General features: G+C 30.7%; 1 protein-coding gene across 1 annotated transcript in view; it reads left to right on the forward strand.

The window, feature by feature from the left end:
• LOC126821803 (protein enabled homolog) overlaps positions 1-17,811 on the forward strand; it is a 33,188-nt gene extending 15,377 nt beyond the window's left edge. Inside the window, exons 3-11 of the mRNA XM_050550301.2 lie at positions 4,086-4,251; positions 5,678-5,843; positions 7,382-7,484; positions 7,826-7,878; positions 8,372-8,640; positions 9,373-9,528; positions 11,109-11,206; positions 11,563-11,699; positions 12,306-17,811. Of these exons, the coding sequence (XP_050406258.1) occupies positions 4,086-4,251; positions 5,678-5,843; positions 7,382-7,484; positions 7,826-7,878; positions 8,372-8,640; positions 9,373-9,528; positions 11,109-11,206; positions 11,563-11,699; positions 12,306-12,334 (1,177 nt within the window). The 3' untranslated portion in view covers positions 12,335-17,811. The remainder of the gene's footprint in view (positions 1-4,085; positions 4,252-5,677; positions 5,844-7,381; positions 7,485-7,825; positions 7,879-8,371; positions 8,641-9,372; positions 9,529-11,108; positions 11,207-11,562; positions 11,700-12,305) is intronic.
• The last annotated feature ends 409 nt before the right edge of the window (positions 17,812-18,220 follow it).

Raw genomic sequence — 18,220 nt, forward strand, 5'->3', positions numbered from 1 at the left:
CGGTCCGGCATCCACAATTGTTTGTGGACGCTCTAGTGGCTAAAGTTAATATCTGATTGATGATACACAATGTTTACATTCATAAGACAAAGAATCCTTTTGATTTTCAACAATTTCTGATAATTACTACAAGAGTTAGGCTCCTTGATCACTTTTAAAAATCTTGTGGATGTTCTAAAGGCTAAAGTTAACATTCTATCAATAAATTTATATAGTGTTTATGGTCATGAAATAAAGAATCATATTGATTTACAACAATTTCCGATAATTACTGCCAGGGTTATGGCCCGTGATCACTTTGAAAAATCTTGTGGAAACTCTAGAAAAGGTAATATCCGATCGACTATAAATTTATACAGTGTTTAAGGTCATGAGACGGAGAAGCCTATTGCTCTTCAACGATTTCCGATAATTAATGCCAGAGTTATTGGCCTTGATGACTTGAGAAATCTTGTAGACGCTCTAGATGCTAAAGTTAATATAAATTTATACACAGAGTGAGAGTTAAGGTCATGAGACAAACAATCGAAACAAATTCTAATGATTTCAGAATATTACTTAATGGGTTGTTCATGGATTTTAGTGTTTTGTAAAGGTTTTCATTACTGGCAAAAGAAAAAATGTGCGACAACCCTTGTTGACTGCCCGGATGACTAAGCTGCTGTGGGTGTATGTTTCGTTGCCTGGAAACCTGACTTTAAATTAAATTATTAAGTGGAGATTAGGCTTTAATCCATTAAAAATCACAGCCATTCAATGATCTAGAGAGTTGATTATGGACTTGACATGTGAATATATGTCTAATTGATAATTTAAAGAACATTTGAAGCCAAAATAACGTGTTGGACTCTAATTTGCAATGATGCAGCCTACCAACTTAATTATTATGTTGTTTTATGGTTCACAAATTGTTAAAATGTTAGTTTATACCATGCTTTATTTGATAACAGAACAGGGGCAGACTAAAGGATTTGTCGCCAGGGCACAAAACCAGACCCAACTTTTCTAGACTAAATTTTGCGTAGAATATGATGCTGAGTGGTAATCAGTATACCGTTGGGCAGTTTTCTAGATATTTGGGGTCAAAGGTCAAATGAGTTCATTTGCACTGAAAGTGAATGTCCAGCCATTCTTGTATCATGAAAACATGCTCAAAATGATCGAAAGTAAACAGCAGAGATGAAACTCAAATTTTAGAAAGCTTATTCAAACCATACATTTATTTGTCACAGCTTTCCTGAACTCATTACTGATAGAAATTTTTAAGCATTTTTTGCACTAAAAAAAGTGGTTTCAATAACAATGGTGGATTCTACTTGGACAGTGGTTCTGCAATGGTTAATCAAACACTCCACGAAAACAAAATTGACAAGTGAAAAGTTATTTCAATTGTAAATGCTAAATTAAAGTATTTGGGGAAATTTGTTTGAAAGAAATTACTGAAAGCAAATTTTAGTTGTTGTAAAAATAAAAAGTTATGAAAATATTACCTGTAGCCCAGAGGCCAACCAAATCTTAATCTGGATCTGATAGTAGAATGCATTGAAAAGAAATGAAATTGGGTTTAACGTCCTACTGGACTGGTGGGTCCTTCCACTGGACTGATGGGCCCTACCCCAGGTAGTTCATTTCATTTTCTCCCCGGATTCAGTGGGGTTTTTTCAGTTTTCGTTATTGAGATTTTCAATTTTTTTCCACGTCGGAGGCTGGCGTCTCTGGTGCCTCTTTTATAATTCGCTACTGTAAAATAGCATTATATGCAGGTTTTCGAAAAGGCAGATTCACAAAAATTGAAAATTACATGAACTTTAAAAAATGAGTACCAGTATAGTGAAACAGATTGTTAAATTCCCCACAAAACAACATTAGTTTGATTTTGACAGTGGTTGGGCCTGTCTGCTAAATCGAAATCAGCCAGTGATTCATTAATGCATTTAAACTTCAACCAAGACCTGATTATTGTAGGCCTAAGTTGATTAATAATCATTATATAAGGATAATGTTTCGACTAAGGAAAAGTACTATGATTTATGCCCATTAAATATAATATTCAGGTCACAATTTTAGTTCTAACAGACTAACAAATAGTTATCACCTTCCATAAATTGTTTTAACTATTTGTTATCAGAGTAGTACTAGAGTAATAATATTATACAGCTGTGACTGGTTTTAATGAAGGAATTATTTCAAATAGTAACCAGGAAGAAAGTAATGATATAAAGCAACCACAGGCCTGTTATCAACCGGACACCGTGCATAAACATTAACTTTTATTAACATACATCTGTAGTTGTAAAAGATAATGTGTTAAACGAGATCTAGTACTACTAGGAATTTATTTCCGATAAACTACATGTAGATCTAAACCAATCGCATATTGATTGAAAGGGAACTACATTTGGCCATTTCCCCAACCTCTTGAAAATTTTGCATACTTACAGTACTGATCTGAAAATCAAACTTTATTTTTTTTTAACCAAGCCTAAACACCAAGTTTCTTTTAATCTTCTAAATTAATCCAGTTTTGAGTTGTTTAAAGATTTTGTGCATGATTTTAGCACTATGGAATCCCTTGCAAACTACAATCTTGTCTGAAGTTGAATCTTTAATAGTACTAATGGGAATATCAGTCTAACGAATTGAACATTCCATACATGTAGATCTATACAGCAGAGTATGTAACAAATGACTGCCATCTTTATTTGCCGTGACCCAAATTGATAGGCTTGTTTTAAATCAGATTGAATCCAAGCCAGGAGATTATCAAGTGTTGGTATTTTTGTTTTATTTTTTTTCTTAATTAAATGTTAAATAATCGTTAACATGGATTAAGCTGTTAGAAGTTTGATATTTTCTGAACAATGTAAATCATGCATTGATCATGACTTTAAGTCGAAACCAGTATATTTTTGCGGTAGCCACTTTTATACATGTATTCAGTAGTGTAGATATTTGTACAACCAATGTACAATTACATATTATATAGTATCAAATATTGACCACATAATGTACTTGATGTATTTGATTGTGATTTGTGTCAAATGTTTATGTAACTATGGAAGTAAGTCAAGTTGATGTATACTGTCAATGTGACCTACAGAAATATAATATATCTTAGCTAGAGATATAACTATCAATAATATCTGGAGTTGTAACAATGGATACATATAGAGTTGTAATAAGAATTACATAGTTATTACAATAAAATCTTGAGTTGTTACAATAAATATATATTGATTTGTAAGTTGTACTGATGAAATTTATCAGGAGTTAAAGTAATAGACAAGAGCTATGCCAGATATTGGGGAATACCCAAGACAAAATGATTGATATTGAAACACTAACTGTGACTAAGCTTAAAGATACATTATGAGAGATTAGATAAAGAGCTGGCAGTTCTCACTATAATAATAGTTAAAAACAAGATAATGTAAAGGGAATTTGTTGAAAATTTCAGTGAAATTGATCCACTCTGAACCAAGAATTTAGCGATTGAATTTTGCCTAGTCTCGATCATCATTACTAAAGTCGGAAAGATGAAATTTGAAAAACATATTCTCGATTATCCGTTTTTATTATTTAATCATCGATTAGCGTTGAGCAGCAAATCGGATTCCAATCCAATAAATAGTTGGTTATGGTCTGGATTAGTTAATTAGTAATGCCTAATTAATAATTTAGATAAAATTTCAGGCCTAAAGAAAGGCCTACAATTGGCAGATTTAGCTCTTACATAATATATGTTTAAACAGTATTAATGATTATTTCACCAATAAATATATTACTTGTGTGAAGTTGATGTACAGAATATGATGAAAATATAATTTTTTTTTAAAAAAAAGAAGGAAGGTTTGAATTGCATTTATCATATTTTGGAATAAACTCATATAATAATAGATAATGTACATGTATATATTGATAGTGTTGTAATAATGAATATCTTGATACTGTTGTAATAACAAATATCTTGATACTGTTGTAATAATAATATATCTTAACTGTTGTTATAATAAATATCTAGACTTGTTTGTAAGAAAATGTATTGATAAAGTTTCGATTATACATGTTTATCTCTATAATTTCAGTGAGATGGCTATAATTGCCGCAAGGGCATCTGTAATGATATACGATGATGCCAATAGAAAATGGATGCCTAGTGGTCAAACACAAGGTTTATCTAAAGTACAGATTTACCATCATACCACAAATAATACATTCCGTGTGGTTGGAAGGAAAATACAGGATCACGAAGTAAGTAGGCAATAAATAAATAGGATCGTAATGTAATTAATTATCAGGCATGTTACGTATTGCCTGGAAGCAGACAGAGAAAAATAAGCATCTGTTTTCATCCACATAGTTATGTTCATTGAACAATTTACACTCAAAATTATTAAACCTGATTTCAGAGATTGAAAAAATGTAGTTATCGTATTTTTTTATTCTGAACTAGCAGGATAGTGGGCGAAGCCGGAGGCCAAATTTGCCCAGGGCCCAAATTTGCTGATGGCCCAAATTCGCCTGGGACCCAAATTCGATGGAATAATCACAATCACAGGGTCATTCTAGTTAATTTGTTACCACATGTGGGGGTGGATCACGGCGACAAAGCGTGATGGGTGAACATACATCTTTGATTTTATGTATATAGATAGATCAGTTTGTTGGAAAAGAAGGTATAGTCGTAAAGTCGCGGAGAAATATTTTAACTGATAAAAGAAAAGAAATATCAGGCCAAAAATGGTTCAAATCAGTTCAGTATTTACAAAGATACTGCGGATGATATAATCGGAATATGGTGAAGACCTGCCAGTGCCACCTACATGTGAAATTAATTGCAAAAATCTTTTAATGGACCTCTTTTTAATCTGATTGAGATTATCTAGCGTACAGATAATTGAAATGTTTTTTCATAATTAAATTTTAAATAGTAATCAATTAGTGTACATTTTAATGTGGATTAAGCCGTGAAAAATGACATATTTTCACAAAAATGCAAATATGACACTCAGCATCTTTAAGCTTGTGATAACACATTTTCATTTTCATTTTCGCTTACTTAATGAACATATTTACAGATTCACTGGTTGCCTTGCTAGTATTTTATTAATAATTGATGAACAGAACCCCTTGTACATCATGGGTTGTCTACCATGTTCAGCAATTATATTATTAAAAATCTCATTAATGTTGGTCTAGCCATAATTTGAGATGGTAACTGTTTGCAATACGCCAATATCTGATTTTTACATAAGAATTTATCTGTATCATGTATTTTGATAAATTTATCAAACTTACTGGTATTTAAAAAAACAACATTGCTAGTACATGTAGTTTTAGAACTGATTCGTAAAGAATCACAATGAATTCAGATATCAGTATTGGCATATGATATGAAAATTGATAAATCTAATTGACATTTTACATCTATGACGTAAAGGGTGTGTTGGGGAAGATGCTTTAAAAGGCCATGAGTAGATTGGAAAATGTTACAAGACATCATACTATTTGTTAAAACTTTCAGCATTTCTAAGTAAACTTTGTTTGTTAACATCTTTGTGCCCATAAAGGTCATAATGTGTCATTACTTAGTTGTGGTGTGTACATGGAAAATTCTCTTCCAGATTCTGATGATGAACTAAAAAAAAACAACCTTTGCTTTACATTCAATTTGCAGGTTGTCATTAATTGTGCAGTATTAAAAGGTTTGAAATACAATCAAGCAACGCCAACATTTCATCAATGGAGAGACAATCGTAATGTGTATGGATTAAATTTTGCTAGTAAGGAAGAAGCAGAACAATTTGCTCAGACGATGTTGACAGCTTTGGATACATTAAATAGTAAGTGTGTTGCCTGTAATGATTTATGTAGGATTATAATATTAATTATTTTCTGATTTAAGAAAAGTGAAGGAATTAGTTGGATAATCCATGCAGTTAATCCTCTTGGTCATATTAATAATAATATTGGACTATGTTGTTTATATTTACAATACAGGAAGGTCTATCAGCATTTTCATAAGGAACTGGCTCGACCACCTTATTTAGCCAATAAAAAGAAACCTTTCCTTTGGCAATAATTATTTTAGCTGATCACAGTGGCTTACTGATACAGATTAGTTAGATCTTGTGAGAATAGAGCAAGGGGATCATTGTCTCTTTAAAATAACTTTTGAAGTCTCAAAGTCATTCAAATTAACTTTAAAATGTTGTATTAAGAAACACTGCATGTACATCTGAGCCAATCCTCTTTAACTAAGCAAATAGATTTGAGAAACAATTACTTAGAAGATTTTTGTTTAGTTCGTATGACTGGTTGAAAGTCTTTGCATTGCACGTAATTGTATTCTCTAACTAATACAGAATCTTATTACATTTGTGGGGTAAGTCTGCTGTAAGTGCATTATATAGATGTGATAAATACCTGTCAGAAAATCAATTTGATCTGATTAATTATCCAGGATGTTCTTATTATTTTATATTTATGTTTGAAATATACAATAAATTTGTATACAAGTTTATTAAGAATATAATGAGTACTAGGTAGTTTCAATAACTGTGATGAAAGACCTGCTTCCTATTACTTTTCATATATTATGACTCATAAATAACTGTGACATTATATATAAGGTTCGGTCTATTTCTTAAATATTGCAAACAAGAAATTAATGAGTTAAATGCAACATATTGCTGTTGTCACATTAAAGTTTGATATACATATATGTAAAGTCAATATTAATAAACTAATAAAAACTAATGAGTTGGCAATCAATGTCCAAATAATGAATGAATTGTGTAATTATTTGACTGATGGTATTTAAAATTTAAAAAGTCATTAATCCAGGTAACACTATTTTTGTTCTTTTTTTCTAAACAATATTTATTCACAGAAACTGGATTGGAGAACGGGCAGAAGCCTATAGACCCCCTCTCCATAAAAGTACAACCATGATAAATATATATGGTTGGTTGATGGACTTTTAGGCCAAACCATGTACATCATATATACATCATATATACATCATATTTATAACATGGGAATTAAGTGGATTTCTGAAAAATACAGACTGTCCCTGGTTTGAATCCCGGTTTTGGTCAAGATAAACCTTGAAAATTTATCAAGCCCTGCCTTTATTCATCAGGACTGACAAAGAAAATGTGCGGAAAATCAAGGTCCCCTCTTGTAGACATTGACATGCATGTAGAAAAACCCTTGACAGTTGTAAACGAAAGCAGAGTAACCAAAAACTCTGATGTTGGGTAAAACATAACCATTGAAAAAAGATGTCAAAAGTATTGTCTGAACGAAAAATTAAATCCCATTCCATTATATCTTATTAAATTTGTCAAATACATGACACGTCATTTTGTTGTTTCAGATATGTATCGTACACCTCCCCCAGTTACTCCTGCACCTCCTCCTCCACAGACTATATATTCACAAATAAATGTTGTTGGACCAATAGACACCGACAGTGACAGGTAGGTCAAGTTTAATTTAATCTAACAACCAGTCCAAATAGTAATCAGCCATTCATTGGTTACGCAAGCAACCTATGTGGCTTATATCGAAATCAGCTAATAATTGGCCCTTATACCTTATACCAATATGGACCACAATTATTTTCTTTTATTTACCACTCTGAGTTGTATAAGATTTATGAATATGATTCATTAAATTTAAGCAGTAATTTTTATTCATATTTGACTTCCTTACATACATGGTAAATATTCCTGCAGTATACTAGTTACTATTTCAGAGATCAGATCAAATTAAGTTTGTTCCATTCATATGTTTAATAAATTTACTTCATTATTCACAGACATCAAAGAGATGATTATCAGATCCATAAAAGACAGATTTCAGGTGGAGATGGTAGGTACCATTTCAGTTTCCATTGCTAATTTACTAGCGTCAGAATGTCATAAATGACTAGATTAATCTCTGATCTGTCAATTATTTCGCCAATTGTTGAACATTAATTAGAATACACAATTAGTGATATAATTGAGTATAAGACAGATTTTTAGTTTCTGGGATTCCAGATAGTAAGAGTCTCCATAATAAGAAAATGTGAAGAATGTGGAAATAGAAATATTTTGGGAATTTGAATATTATCAAATATTTTAACCATATGTTTGGATTGTATTTTGGTGTGTGTGAAATTAAGCGAAGACTGACTGAACCTATTTTAACACCGAAGTACTGTATAAAGTTTAACGTCTATGGTGTAATGGTGATAACTATTGACAGACCTAAGGGCACACAAATATTGACACTGTTCACAACAAATAAACACAAGGGAAAAATCTGTTGATGTTTACTTTTTATGAGTAAGCTTAGTTAAACTATTTAATTTTGATTGCAGAAAAATTAAATGATGGGGGTCATTATGATTCGTCGCCTAGCGTGCCTCAAGCACCACCGGCACCAACACCACCAGCACCCCCACCTGCTCCAGCACCCCCCTCTGCTCAACCTGGTGCGCCCAAACCTCCACCGGTTCCAAACATTGGTGCACCACCACCCCCTCCTCCCCCTCCAGCAGGTGGTCAGCACAATTCCTCAGAAGCATCAGCGCCTGTTAGTGGACTTGCTGCTGCATTACAAGGAGCAAAATTAAAGAAAGTTCAAAAGGTAAGTCTGGTTTAAACAAGGATCTTTTAATACAAACTTTTTTAGGGGCAAGTCATTTTCACATGCAAAGGAATTTTAGAAGTGAGGGGGATTTGAATGAGAGATCACATTTCATGCCTTGATATCATGTGTAGCCATTTCATGACATTCAACTTTTATTTTTGTAAAAATTTAATTTCCTATAATGTCATGTTTTCAAATTTTTATCTTTTTTAGATAAAAAAATTTATTGTAAAATTATATAAGAATAAAACAAAAAACATCAATAAAAGTTCTTATGTTTCTATATTTACGATAATCATGCTTATATTTCACATATGTTTTTTTAAGTCCCCCATTAAACCTTCATGAAGAATGGGCTGACTTATACAAAAAAGATAGAAAATTAACTACTTTATTTGTTTAAGAACCATAAAAATGACAGGGTGAAATCAGTAGGAACTAGCGTAAAAATTAAATGGCTAGAACTTCTGTTACAATTGATCAATTTGAATATTTTTGAACCTATATACATATTAGTAAGAGTACTTTTCAATGTGAATGGTCGTAAATAATATTTAACATTTATTTTTGTTCTAGCATGCTTATGAACAAATTATAAGAAAATTGTCGAAAATTACTGAAATATATGATGAAACTAATGTATTTGATTTTTTGAATTTTCATTTTTCAATAAATAGATTAGTCACATTGTATAGTTAATAATGTAATGAGTATTTGTGTATTTTACAGACAGAAGAGAATAATTCAGATTCAATAGGTGGAGGTGGTGGGGGTAGTGGATCCGGTACTATGGGACGTGGTGGAAATGCAGGAATTGGTGATGTCATGAGTGAAATGCAGAAAAAATTACTCCAAAGACGTTTAAAGGCAGAAAATGTGGGACAGGTAATTGGGATTGTCAGCTAGAATATAAAAAAAAAACCTACAACAAAATTTATAGGGAAAACATTCACTGGTTTGTACACACATAGCATGAGAACACTTGTTGAAACGTTGTGCTATATATAAATTGTGTTGTGTTTTTTATTGTGCCCAAAAACCACTTAAGGATTATAGCTAGAATATAGTTTATGATGATCCACATAGAATAAGAATATAAATTAAAAGTGATAGCCAGCTGGATTTTTAACCAGAAACTTTAAAATGCAAATTATTTCGGCTTTATTAAAGATAGTATTTGTATTCAAAAAGTGTATTTTCTAATCGTATACCTGTAGGCAGGGCTCACACTGTCGATCGCCAAAGTCTCAATTTGCGATAAAATTATGAAAGTGGCGATTAAAATTTGATTTTGGCGATAATGTTGGCGATAATGTTTCGCAGTACTGGTGATTCTTTTTGAGAACTGGCGGAAAAAAATCTTAAAATTCTAATCGTATTTATCCTGGATTAACCATTTAGTGAGTGTCAATCACGTGGCGAGATACTATAAATTAATCAACTGGCCGCCGTTAATCCGGATCGCGTCGATGAGTAATACTAATCAGTTGTCTTGGATTAATGATTAGTTGATTGATAATTGTGAATGATATATATAAAGCCTATGTCAAGTAATTATTTACCCCTACTTGATTAATCCAAGCAGTGATTAATTGATGTTTCGTTTCGTCTTAAAATAACTGATAATACATGTAATCAAAATGGCCGACAGTTCCTTGCGAAGATAATTAAATATTTTGATAGCTGAATTCGTTTACAGTGGATTCATATAAGTCATATAAAAATACAAGCATGCGTATTGGATATCATTATTCCAAATTATAATATCACCACTGGACGAAAACGTAAGAACGAGTTGAATAGTGACGATTCTTGAGCGAGAAAACAGTTCGCCATTTGTATCATATTACTGTCGCTAAAATGCTCTAAAAGTTAACGACGGGTATATTGTAAGCATCTCTTAACAAATATAATTGAAATTTATACCATTCTATAAGGGATCAGATTCTGATATCTTTACGGTACCTGAAAATAACAATAGGCCCATTGTGCACGCAACACATAAATTTATAGAAAAATAGCAATCCTTGGATGAGATTTGACGTTTAAATACTGAAAATATATTGTGCAGTACTGTGTTCAAATAGATTGAAGTCACCAAAAATAAAATCTGATCTTATTAAATCCAAACTTTGCTAATCTATTATGTAAAGAAAGATTTTTAAAGCTGTTGTATATTGTATTGTATATATCGGTAACTGTTTTATAATAAGCCTAGCTGAGACATAAAATTGTTAGGTGTTGTCTTTTTATCACACATTTTTGGCAGATAAAATATTCCAGTTGTCGGAAAAAAATATGAACATTTTTTTTATATTAAAATTATAATCCATTTTGGCGGAAAAAAATTGAAAGCCAGTGTGAGCCCTGCCTGTAGGCTCATGGCCCCATATAAAAGATTGTATGATCTTCAAATGACATCATTTATTATACTTGAATCAATAAAAGAATAATAATTATTCCAGGAACCAGATAGTACATCAGCACCAGCACCAACTAAATCCTGGGATAAATCTAATGCAATTCAATCCAAACAAATGAATGGTTCAGAATCTCCAAAAATGTAAGTTTTCATCAAATTATAAAGTTTGTTTTCACCCTGAAATTGAAACCTTGAATACTTGAAATGGAGTATGAGTATAAAATGGAGTTAATGTTCCTATATCATAGAGTGCTGTAATGCCTCTCATCATCCATGTCATGGATTACACAGACAACAAAGTTTCTTGTTAAAAAATCTGTCGATTACTATTTTTATTGCCATAAACGATTGATTAATATGTACTTTTGGTAGATCTCCCCCCCCCCCCCCACCCAAAGACAACATTAATATTAGATATTATTGGCAAATGCATTACAAAATAAAATGACTTACAAATGAAACATATTAAAACTTCAAATGATTTTTTTACTTTTAAGAACAAGAAATGCTTCACTGACTGGACAAGAAAATATTAGTTCTCTAAGTGGATCGTCTGATTTAGAAACAATGAAACAAGAAATTATTATGGAAATGAGACAAGAAATTCAGAAAATGAAATTAGAAATATTAAGTGGTATGTATATTACACATATTCTTGGTCAACTCTGTACATTGGCATGACAGGAATATCATTAGAGGGTGACAGCATGTTGATTACCCTCTCTAATCAGTACTCAGCTACTGGTGCTAGCTATATTTTATAATCATCTCATAAGTTGTCATTATTGGCAATACAGTACTTCACCACATAATAGAGAATGGAGATGTGCAGTCCTTCTTAATGATAAAAACAGTTGTACACGGTTATCTAGTCTTCAACTATCCAAAGCTCTCCACACAAGAGGAGCTTATTATTATTCAATATTTGTTATGAAATTATAGTAATAAATGACTATAGTTGCACAAGATATATTCTATCTGAGTGATGAAATTTTTTTTCATTGTTTCATCCTGGAAAGCCCTGATAAAAAGATTGATTAGCGACTGCCAACATTTAAATTTGTCATGAGTATGGCAAGGAAGGTTATAGTTGAACTTAAAACTAGTATCGTTTTTCATGAAATTGTAATCTGTACACAGATTAAAATAATAAAGTTAAAATTTTCATGAAATAATAATAGTACTTTAGTTAAATAGTATGAGATTTTTTATCATATGGAATATTCTATATTTATTTCAGTTATACGCCAAGAACTTGGACACAGATAAACTATTATTATTATGTTTTCATTTTGATTTGCTCACTAGAAAAATTGTAGGACAAAAGAAGAAGTGGATTGAAGTAGAAATATATATTTTTGATTTAAAAACACAATTTGTCATTGGATTTGATCACATTTTTGTAAACAATAATTGAAGCTTTGTTTTATAAAGTTTCACAAAAATATGTTTATGATTTGTTTTAGTGTGACATAGCTTCAATATATATTTAATACCAGATGCAAGCAGATTTTACTCACTACAAAATTAAACTTGCTTACTGTTAAAGATACCTTCCCATGTACAAACTGCGTGATTTAATGATGTATTTAGACTAAAACTTATTCAAACTAATTAATCTACCAAAAATTTGCTTCAGATCCCTTTCAAAACATTGTATTCGCAAGGAAATACCCCAAGCTATAAAAAATCTATAAAAATAATTCATGTTTGTGTCTTGGTGGTCGAGGTAACTAGCAACGGGTGGCAAGCCGGAGGAGAATCCGTTGCATATAAAAGACGATGCTGTCTTTAATTGCTGTCCATTTACAATAAATATCGAAGCCTAAGTAAATTCTCGGATAATCCCCTGTCAACATCTTTTTTCCACAGTTTTTATCTCAGAAACTGTTGTACGTTTTAAGTCTGTCATTTTTTCCATGTCTGCTCACCATCAAGTTTATCACCATATACATCAAGCATCCCTAATGCAGATCAGACAATCTATTCATGCAACCTTTGAAGTCACTCAAGCAGACTTAATCATCAGGCTGTCAATTAGTGACACTCTGCCATTTTTGTCCTATGCTCATTTCGTGGGTGTTTTTCAAGGAATCCAGTATATTTCTAGTAAGATTGAGTGTCTCTACTTTTCATACCAAAATTGCCATACTTTTATTGGAAATAACCACCCGATAAATACTTTTGTGGGAAAGCATCTTTAGCCTAATATTGATATTTTGGGAGCATTCCTTTTATTTATTTATTAGAAAAAATAAGACATTTAAGAGAATGTGAAATATGGGTGTTATATTTTTTAGAGGTTAGAAGGTATTTTTTTTAATGCTTGTATACACCCTTGATAGAACACCAAGCAATGATCAAGGTCAGTTTACTCAATTCGAATACAGATTAATTTATCTAAAATGCACTGGAGCATGTCCCTTGTTGAGTACTTGAAGGATCTCTAGATTTTGCTTACTCATTATTTGATTATGTCATGATGCAGACAGACTTTACTCACAACAAAATTGAACTTGCTTACTGTTAACTTAGTTTTGATATTATGGGAGCATTCCTTTTATTTATTTATTAGAAAAAATAAGACATATAGAGAATGTGAAGTATGGATATTATATTTTTTAGAGGTTAGAGGGTATTTTTTAATGCTTGCATACCAAGAAATGATCAAGATCAATTTACTCAATTTGAATACAGATCATTTCATTTCTAAAATGCAATGGAACAAGTCCATTGTTGAGTACTTGAAGGATCCTTAGATTTTGTTTACTCATTATTTGATCAAGTCATGATATATTGTGTGTTTAAGTGAAGGGAACAAACAAGATACTATATTATGTTATATTCTGTTGTATAAATATTATAAGTAAAGCTCTAATAATTCATTTATTTCTTTACTCTTCCTGTTCATTACTAATACTATATCCTTATCTCAGTTCAGAACTGTACTTTGAACTTTGTACTTTTATTTCCAAAAAATATATGTATCTTTAAAAGATTTTTTATTTATTTTATAGTAAAATGATTTAAGAACAATATTTCATTTACATTCAGAAATTTTCTATCTTTGTAAAGGAAAATTTGGTTTTTATACCCGAATAGGTAAAATATGTAAATTAATTTTTATTCTTTAAGTCAAACTTTATAGAGTTTTCAGAGAATGTCCCTATTTGATCTATTTTGTATTCATGCTAATTATACTGCTTACAATATCTTTCATTGATTTGATATAATATTTATATATACACCAAATCTGTTCAAAGATTTCGAAACATTTTTCTAGCTTTTTTTCACATTTATGTGTTAATGTTACCAAATTATTGGACATGTGGTTAGTAGACATTTAGGTTAATAATTGAGATTTAATATAAAAGAGAGATATGTAAAGCTTTCATGGCATATAAATTACCTATTTCAACACAGAACCAAGTTCATTTTTTTAGATTTAGTTCTGACAAAGGGGATTTTCTCTACAGATTGATATGCAATGATATGAGGTCACCAAAAAGCTCAAATTGAAAAAAGTCATAAATGTGTTAATTCCCCCTAGATTAAATCGCTTCCATTTAGACTTTTGTTAAAACTTCTTCTATTTGCACTTTCAGAAACACACAGGTTAATAATATATTTTTAAAAAACCTGATCTATTTTCAGATTATAGATCGGCATAAATTGAGAATAAATTGAGAACCGTTTGCATGAAACTATAAAAGTTTTTAAAGTTAGATTACCTTTTATCAGAGCTATAAATAACATGGTGATAAATAACTTTTAAGGAACATACTGAGGCTTATTTTTGCTCAACTTGATCTAATTTAAAGTCATGTTGCTAGCTCTAAGATAAAATTCAATTCAGAATGATATAATTATTTTCCTTCTGTCATATTACATTAACATGAAAAATCTATAGTATAACTTAGGTTTAAGGTGAATAAATTTTAATTTGAGTAAAAAAATAGGTTCTTTAGTGAGCATGTTTAACACCTTCAACATGTGTTTACTTGTTTAGTATCTCTTTTATATTGAATCTCAGATGGTTCACTTCAGTTTTGTAAAGTTATCAAATTGTCCATTATCAATGGTTTTATGTTTAAAGTACTGTCACCATCATAATGATTTTTACTGGACATAATAATTGTTATAATAGAAGTAGAAAATACATCATTTACTTTCAGAAGATATACGCCAAATAATTAAATACCATTTGAAGTATTATAAATGCTTTATATATAGATAGCATTACTGTATAGGAATATACTACTTGTAAATAAAGGAGCACAAATAGACTAACATAATTAAAACAACAATCTTTTTTTTAACTAGTAATTAAATGGTAGTTTTGATAAGATGGTTGCACATACTCTGATTTTCCTTTTATTGAAGCTGATTACATCTATCCTAGTACTGTATCTTACAACGGGCAAAACTTGTTTGATCCCATCAGAATAGGTAAATAAAAGTTATCTTGTTAATGTTGATGAAACATGGGGAGATGCCTGGGAGATGTATTCTATTACAAATACTATTAAGTGTTCATTCCTACTGATCTCTGGTTAGGGAAAGGAGAATCTATAATTTGAATGCTCCCTAATAAAATGTAAATAGAGGAGCGAGAACATATTCTTACTTGTATTTTATTTTATGAAATTTAAAAAGAATACACTGTACACTGTTTAACATGTACATTTGAATTTCTAAGAGGTGATTAAATTTAATGTAGATTTGCTGATTTTTTGAATGGAGTAAATTTGAATACATCGATTGTACGATAAAATGGCGCAAACACTTATCACAAATTAAAACTACTAATAGCTTTAATAGAAGTGAACAACACATCAGTGATTGCTAGAAATAACATTAGAGATCTGATATTGTTGGTTAATGAAATGGCTTAAATGTCCGATATTTATATTTGAAAATCTAGATTTTGCTAGAATTTAATACAAATTTTGTAAGAACAAAAACTACTTGTGCACACAAATGAGTATGCATGTTATGTACTTCCATTTATATGATCAAAAAGTCACATGGTGCTTTAAGGATATTGTAGAGAATATTTTAAAAAAGAGTATTAAAATCTTTTATACCTTAAGAAGTCCTGTCAACATCTTATCATACATCAAAACAGTCTAGTTCTGGATACCAATTTCCTTGTTATTGTTTATTTCTTTATTTATGCTTATGTGCAATAATTAATTTACATTTAAATTAATTAATATTAGGGGCTAGATTGATAAAAAATAAAATATAAAATAATGATAGCAAAAATGACATTTTTATATACAATTTCCATTTTCTCCAATTTTCCACTAAATGTACATATTTGCATATATACATATTATATACACATTTATTATTATTTTATGTGAGGCTAATTTTATATGTAAAATAAGTGCTAGCTTAATTAGATTTGGGTCAATTGACTGAATAATTTATGTTTCTTGGACATGATTCGATTCAAGAGTTCATGAGGAACAGATTAATTTTTCAATACACAAGCACATCTGATCAATGACATTTCGCTAATATGGTAGAAGTGACTGTATTGTGTGAATGTAAAGATGTTACCATTATTTTTTGCGCACTAGTTTGTATAATAGAATGTTTTGAAAACATTATTTCATATTGTATTAACATTGCAACGACTAACTTATATTGTGTTAATTTATATTTAAAAACAAAAATCTAAAATAAGCCTTTTATCATAATATTATGGTGAGAAATTCAAGTACCACTAGCCAGGGTCTTCATCACTCAGAGAACAGTTAATATAGAGTTATGGCTCTGGTTTCGTTGAATGTTCTGTGTTCTTCTCTACTCTGTCTAGTCGTGTTATAAAATATAATTTCAACTCTTCAGTGAGTCACATACTAAATGTAAAGTTAACGTCAGTGTTGTTCTTATTTTTTGTGCGTGTGTGTGTTTTTCTTGTGTTGAATTTTGGACTCTTAATAATATTATCACATTGTATACACTATCTTTTGGCCTAAAAGTAACCTGAAAATTTTGTGAACCCCCCAAAATCACATTGTCTTTGCACATCAGAGAACATTTAGATAGGTACATGTACTTGCACAAAAAAATCAGCTATAGTAAAGATTTTTTTTATTCAATCTTGAACCAAAATTTCTATATGACCATGCAACTTAAATCTAATCCTGAATTTTGATTTAAACAGATTACTTGTATGCTAAGCTGAATATCTTAATCTAGAAGTTGTATATTATGCATGGGTTCAGAGGCTTGACTGGTAACCAATATTAATTGCTCCTGATTAATACTGCCATATAATACTGTAGGCTATTTTCATTTAACATCTTTTATTCTAAAGGCATAACTTTCGATACAGAGGATATTATAGAAAGTACATGGAAAAAAAAATATGTCTGTGTTCTTATTAATTTTTTTTATGTTTTGCTCTAAATGAAACTGGACCAACTATATACTGTATTTTTTTTTCCTTCAAATTTTTGTTATTATTGATATGTTTTAGAATCTGAAGTGTTCTAGAATACCTTCAATCATGAAGATCTAGACATTTTTCTTTTGTTTTGTTTTGTAAAGGCATACAGAAGTTATTCTTTATTACAATATAATAGCCAACTGTAAAAGAGGTATTTTTGAATTAATTTAAGCTTCATTTCTGTCTTTTTTTATGTGATAACAATATATGTTTTCTGTATACAAACTGTAACATAAAATTTGCATTTTTTGGTCTCATTAAATGATTTTTACAATATCTGAAAGCATGTGTTTGTTTTATTTTTCAATATACTGAATTATCCAGCTTTTTGTTACTTTTAGAACTAATGAAGATGGGCATACATCATGCATGCAGTGTACAATGCAGTGTTAGACGGCTAGCAGCGTTATCGGCAAACTCTTTTTGGAATTTCAACTGTCTAGGGTTCTTTTACATAAATGTCAAGAATGGACTTCAGGCTTGTATTTCCCATCCAAACCACTAGGCACTTTTTCCCCTGTCCTGCACATGGGAAAATTGGGTTGGGTAATCTTGAGGAGTTTTCTATAGATGCCAACACTGGGATCAAACCTGGGACATCTTGCTTAGTAAACAATAGCCATCACTAACAAGGAGTTCCGGGTTTCGATCCCGGTGTCTTCTATTCACTTAATTCATTAAATATTCGCTTT

The sequence above is a fragment of the Patella vulgata genome, chromosome 5, assembly GCF_932274485.2.
Source record: "Patella vulgata chromosome 5, xgPatVulg1.2, whole genome shotgun sequence".
In the NCBI taxonomy this organism is placed as follows: Eukaryota; Metazoa; Mollusca; class Gastropoda; family Patellidae; genus Patella; species Patella vulgata.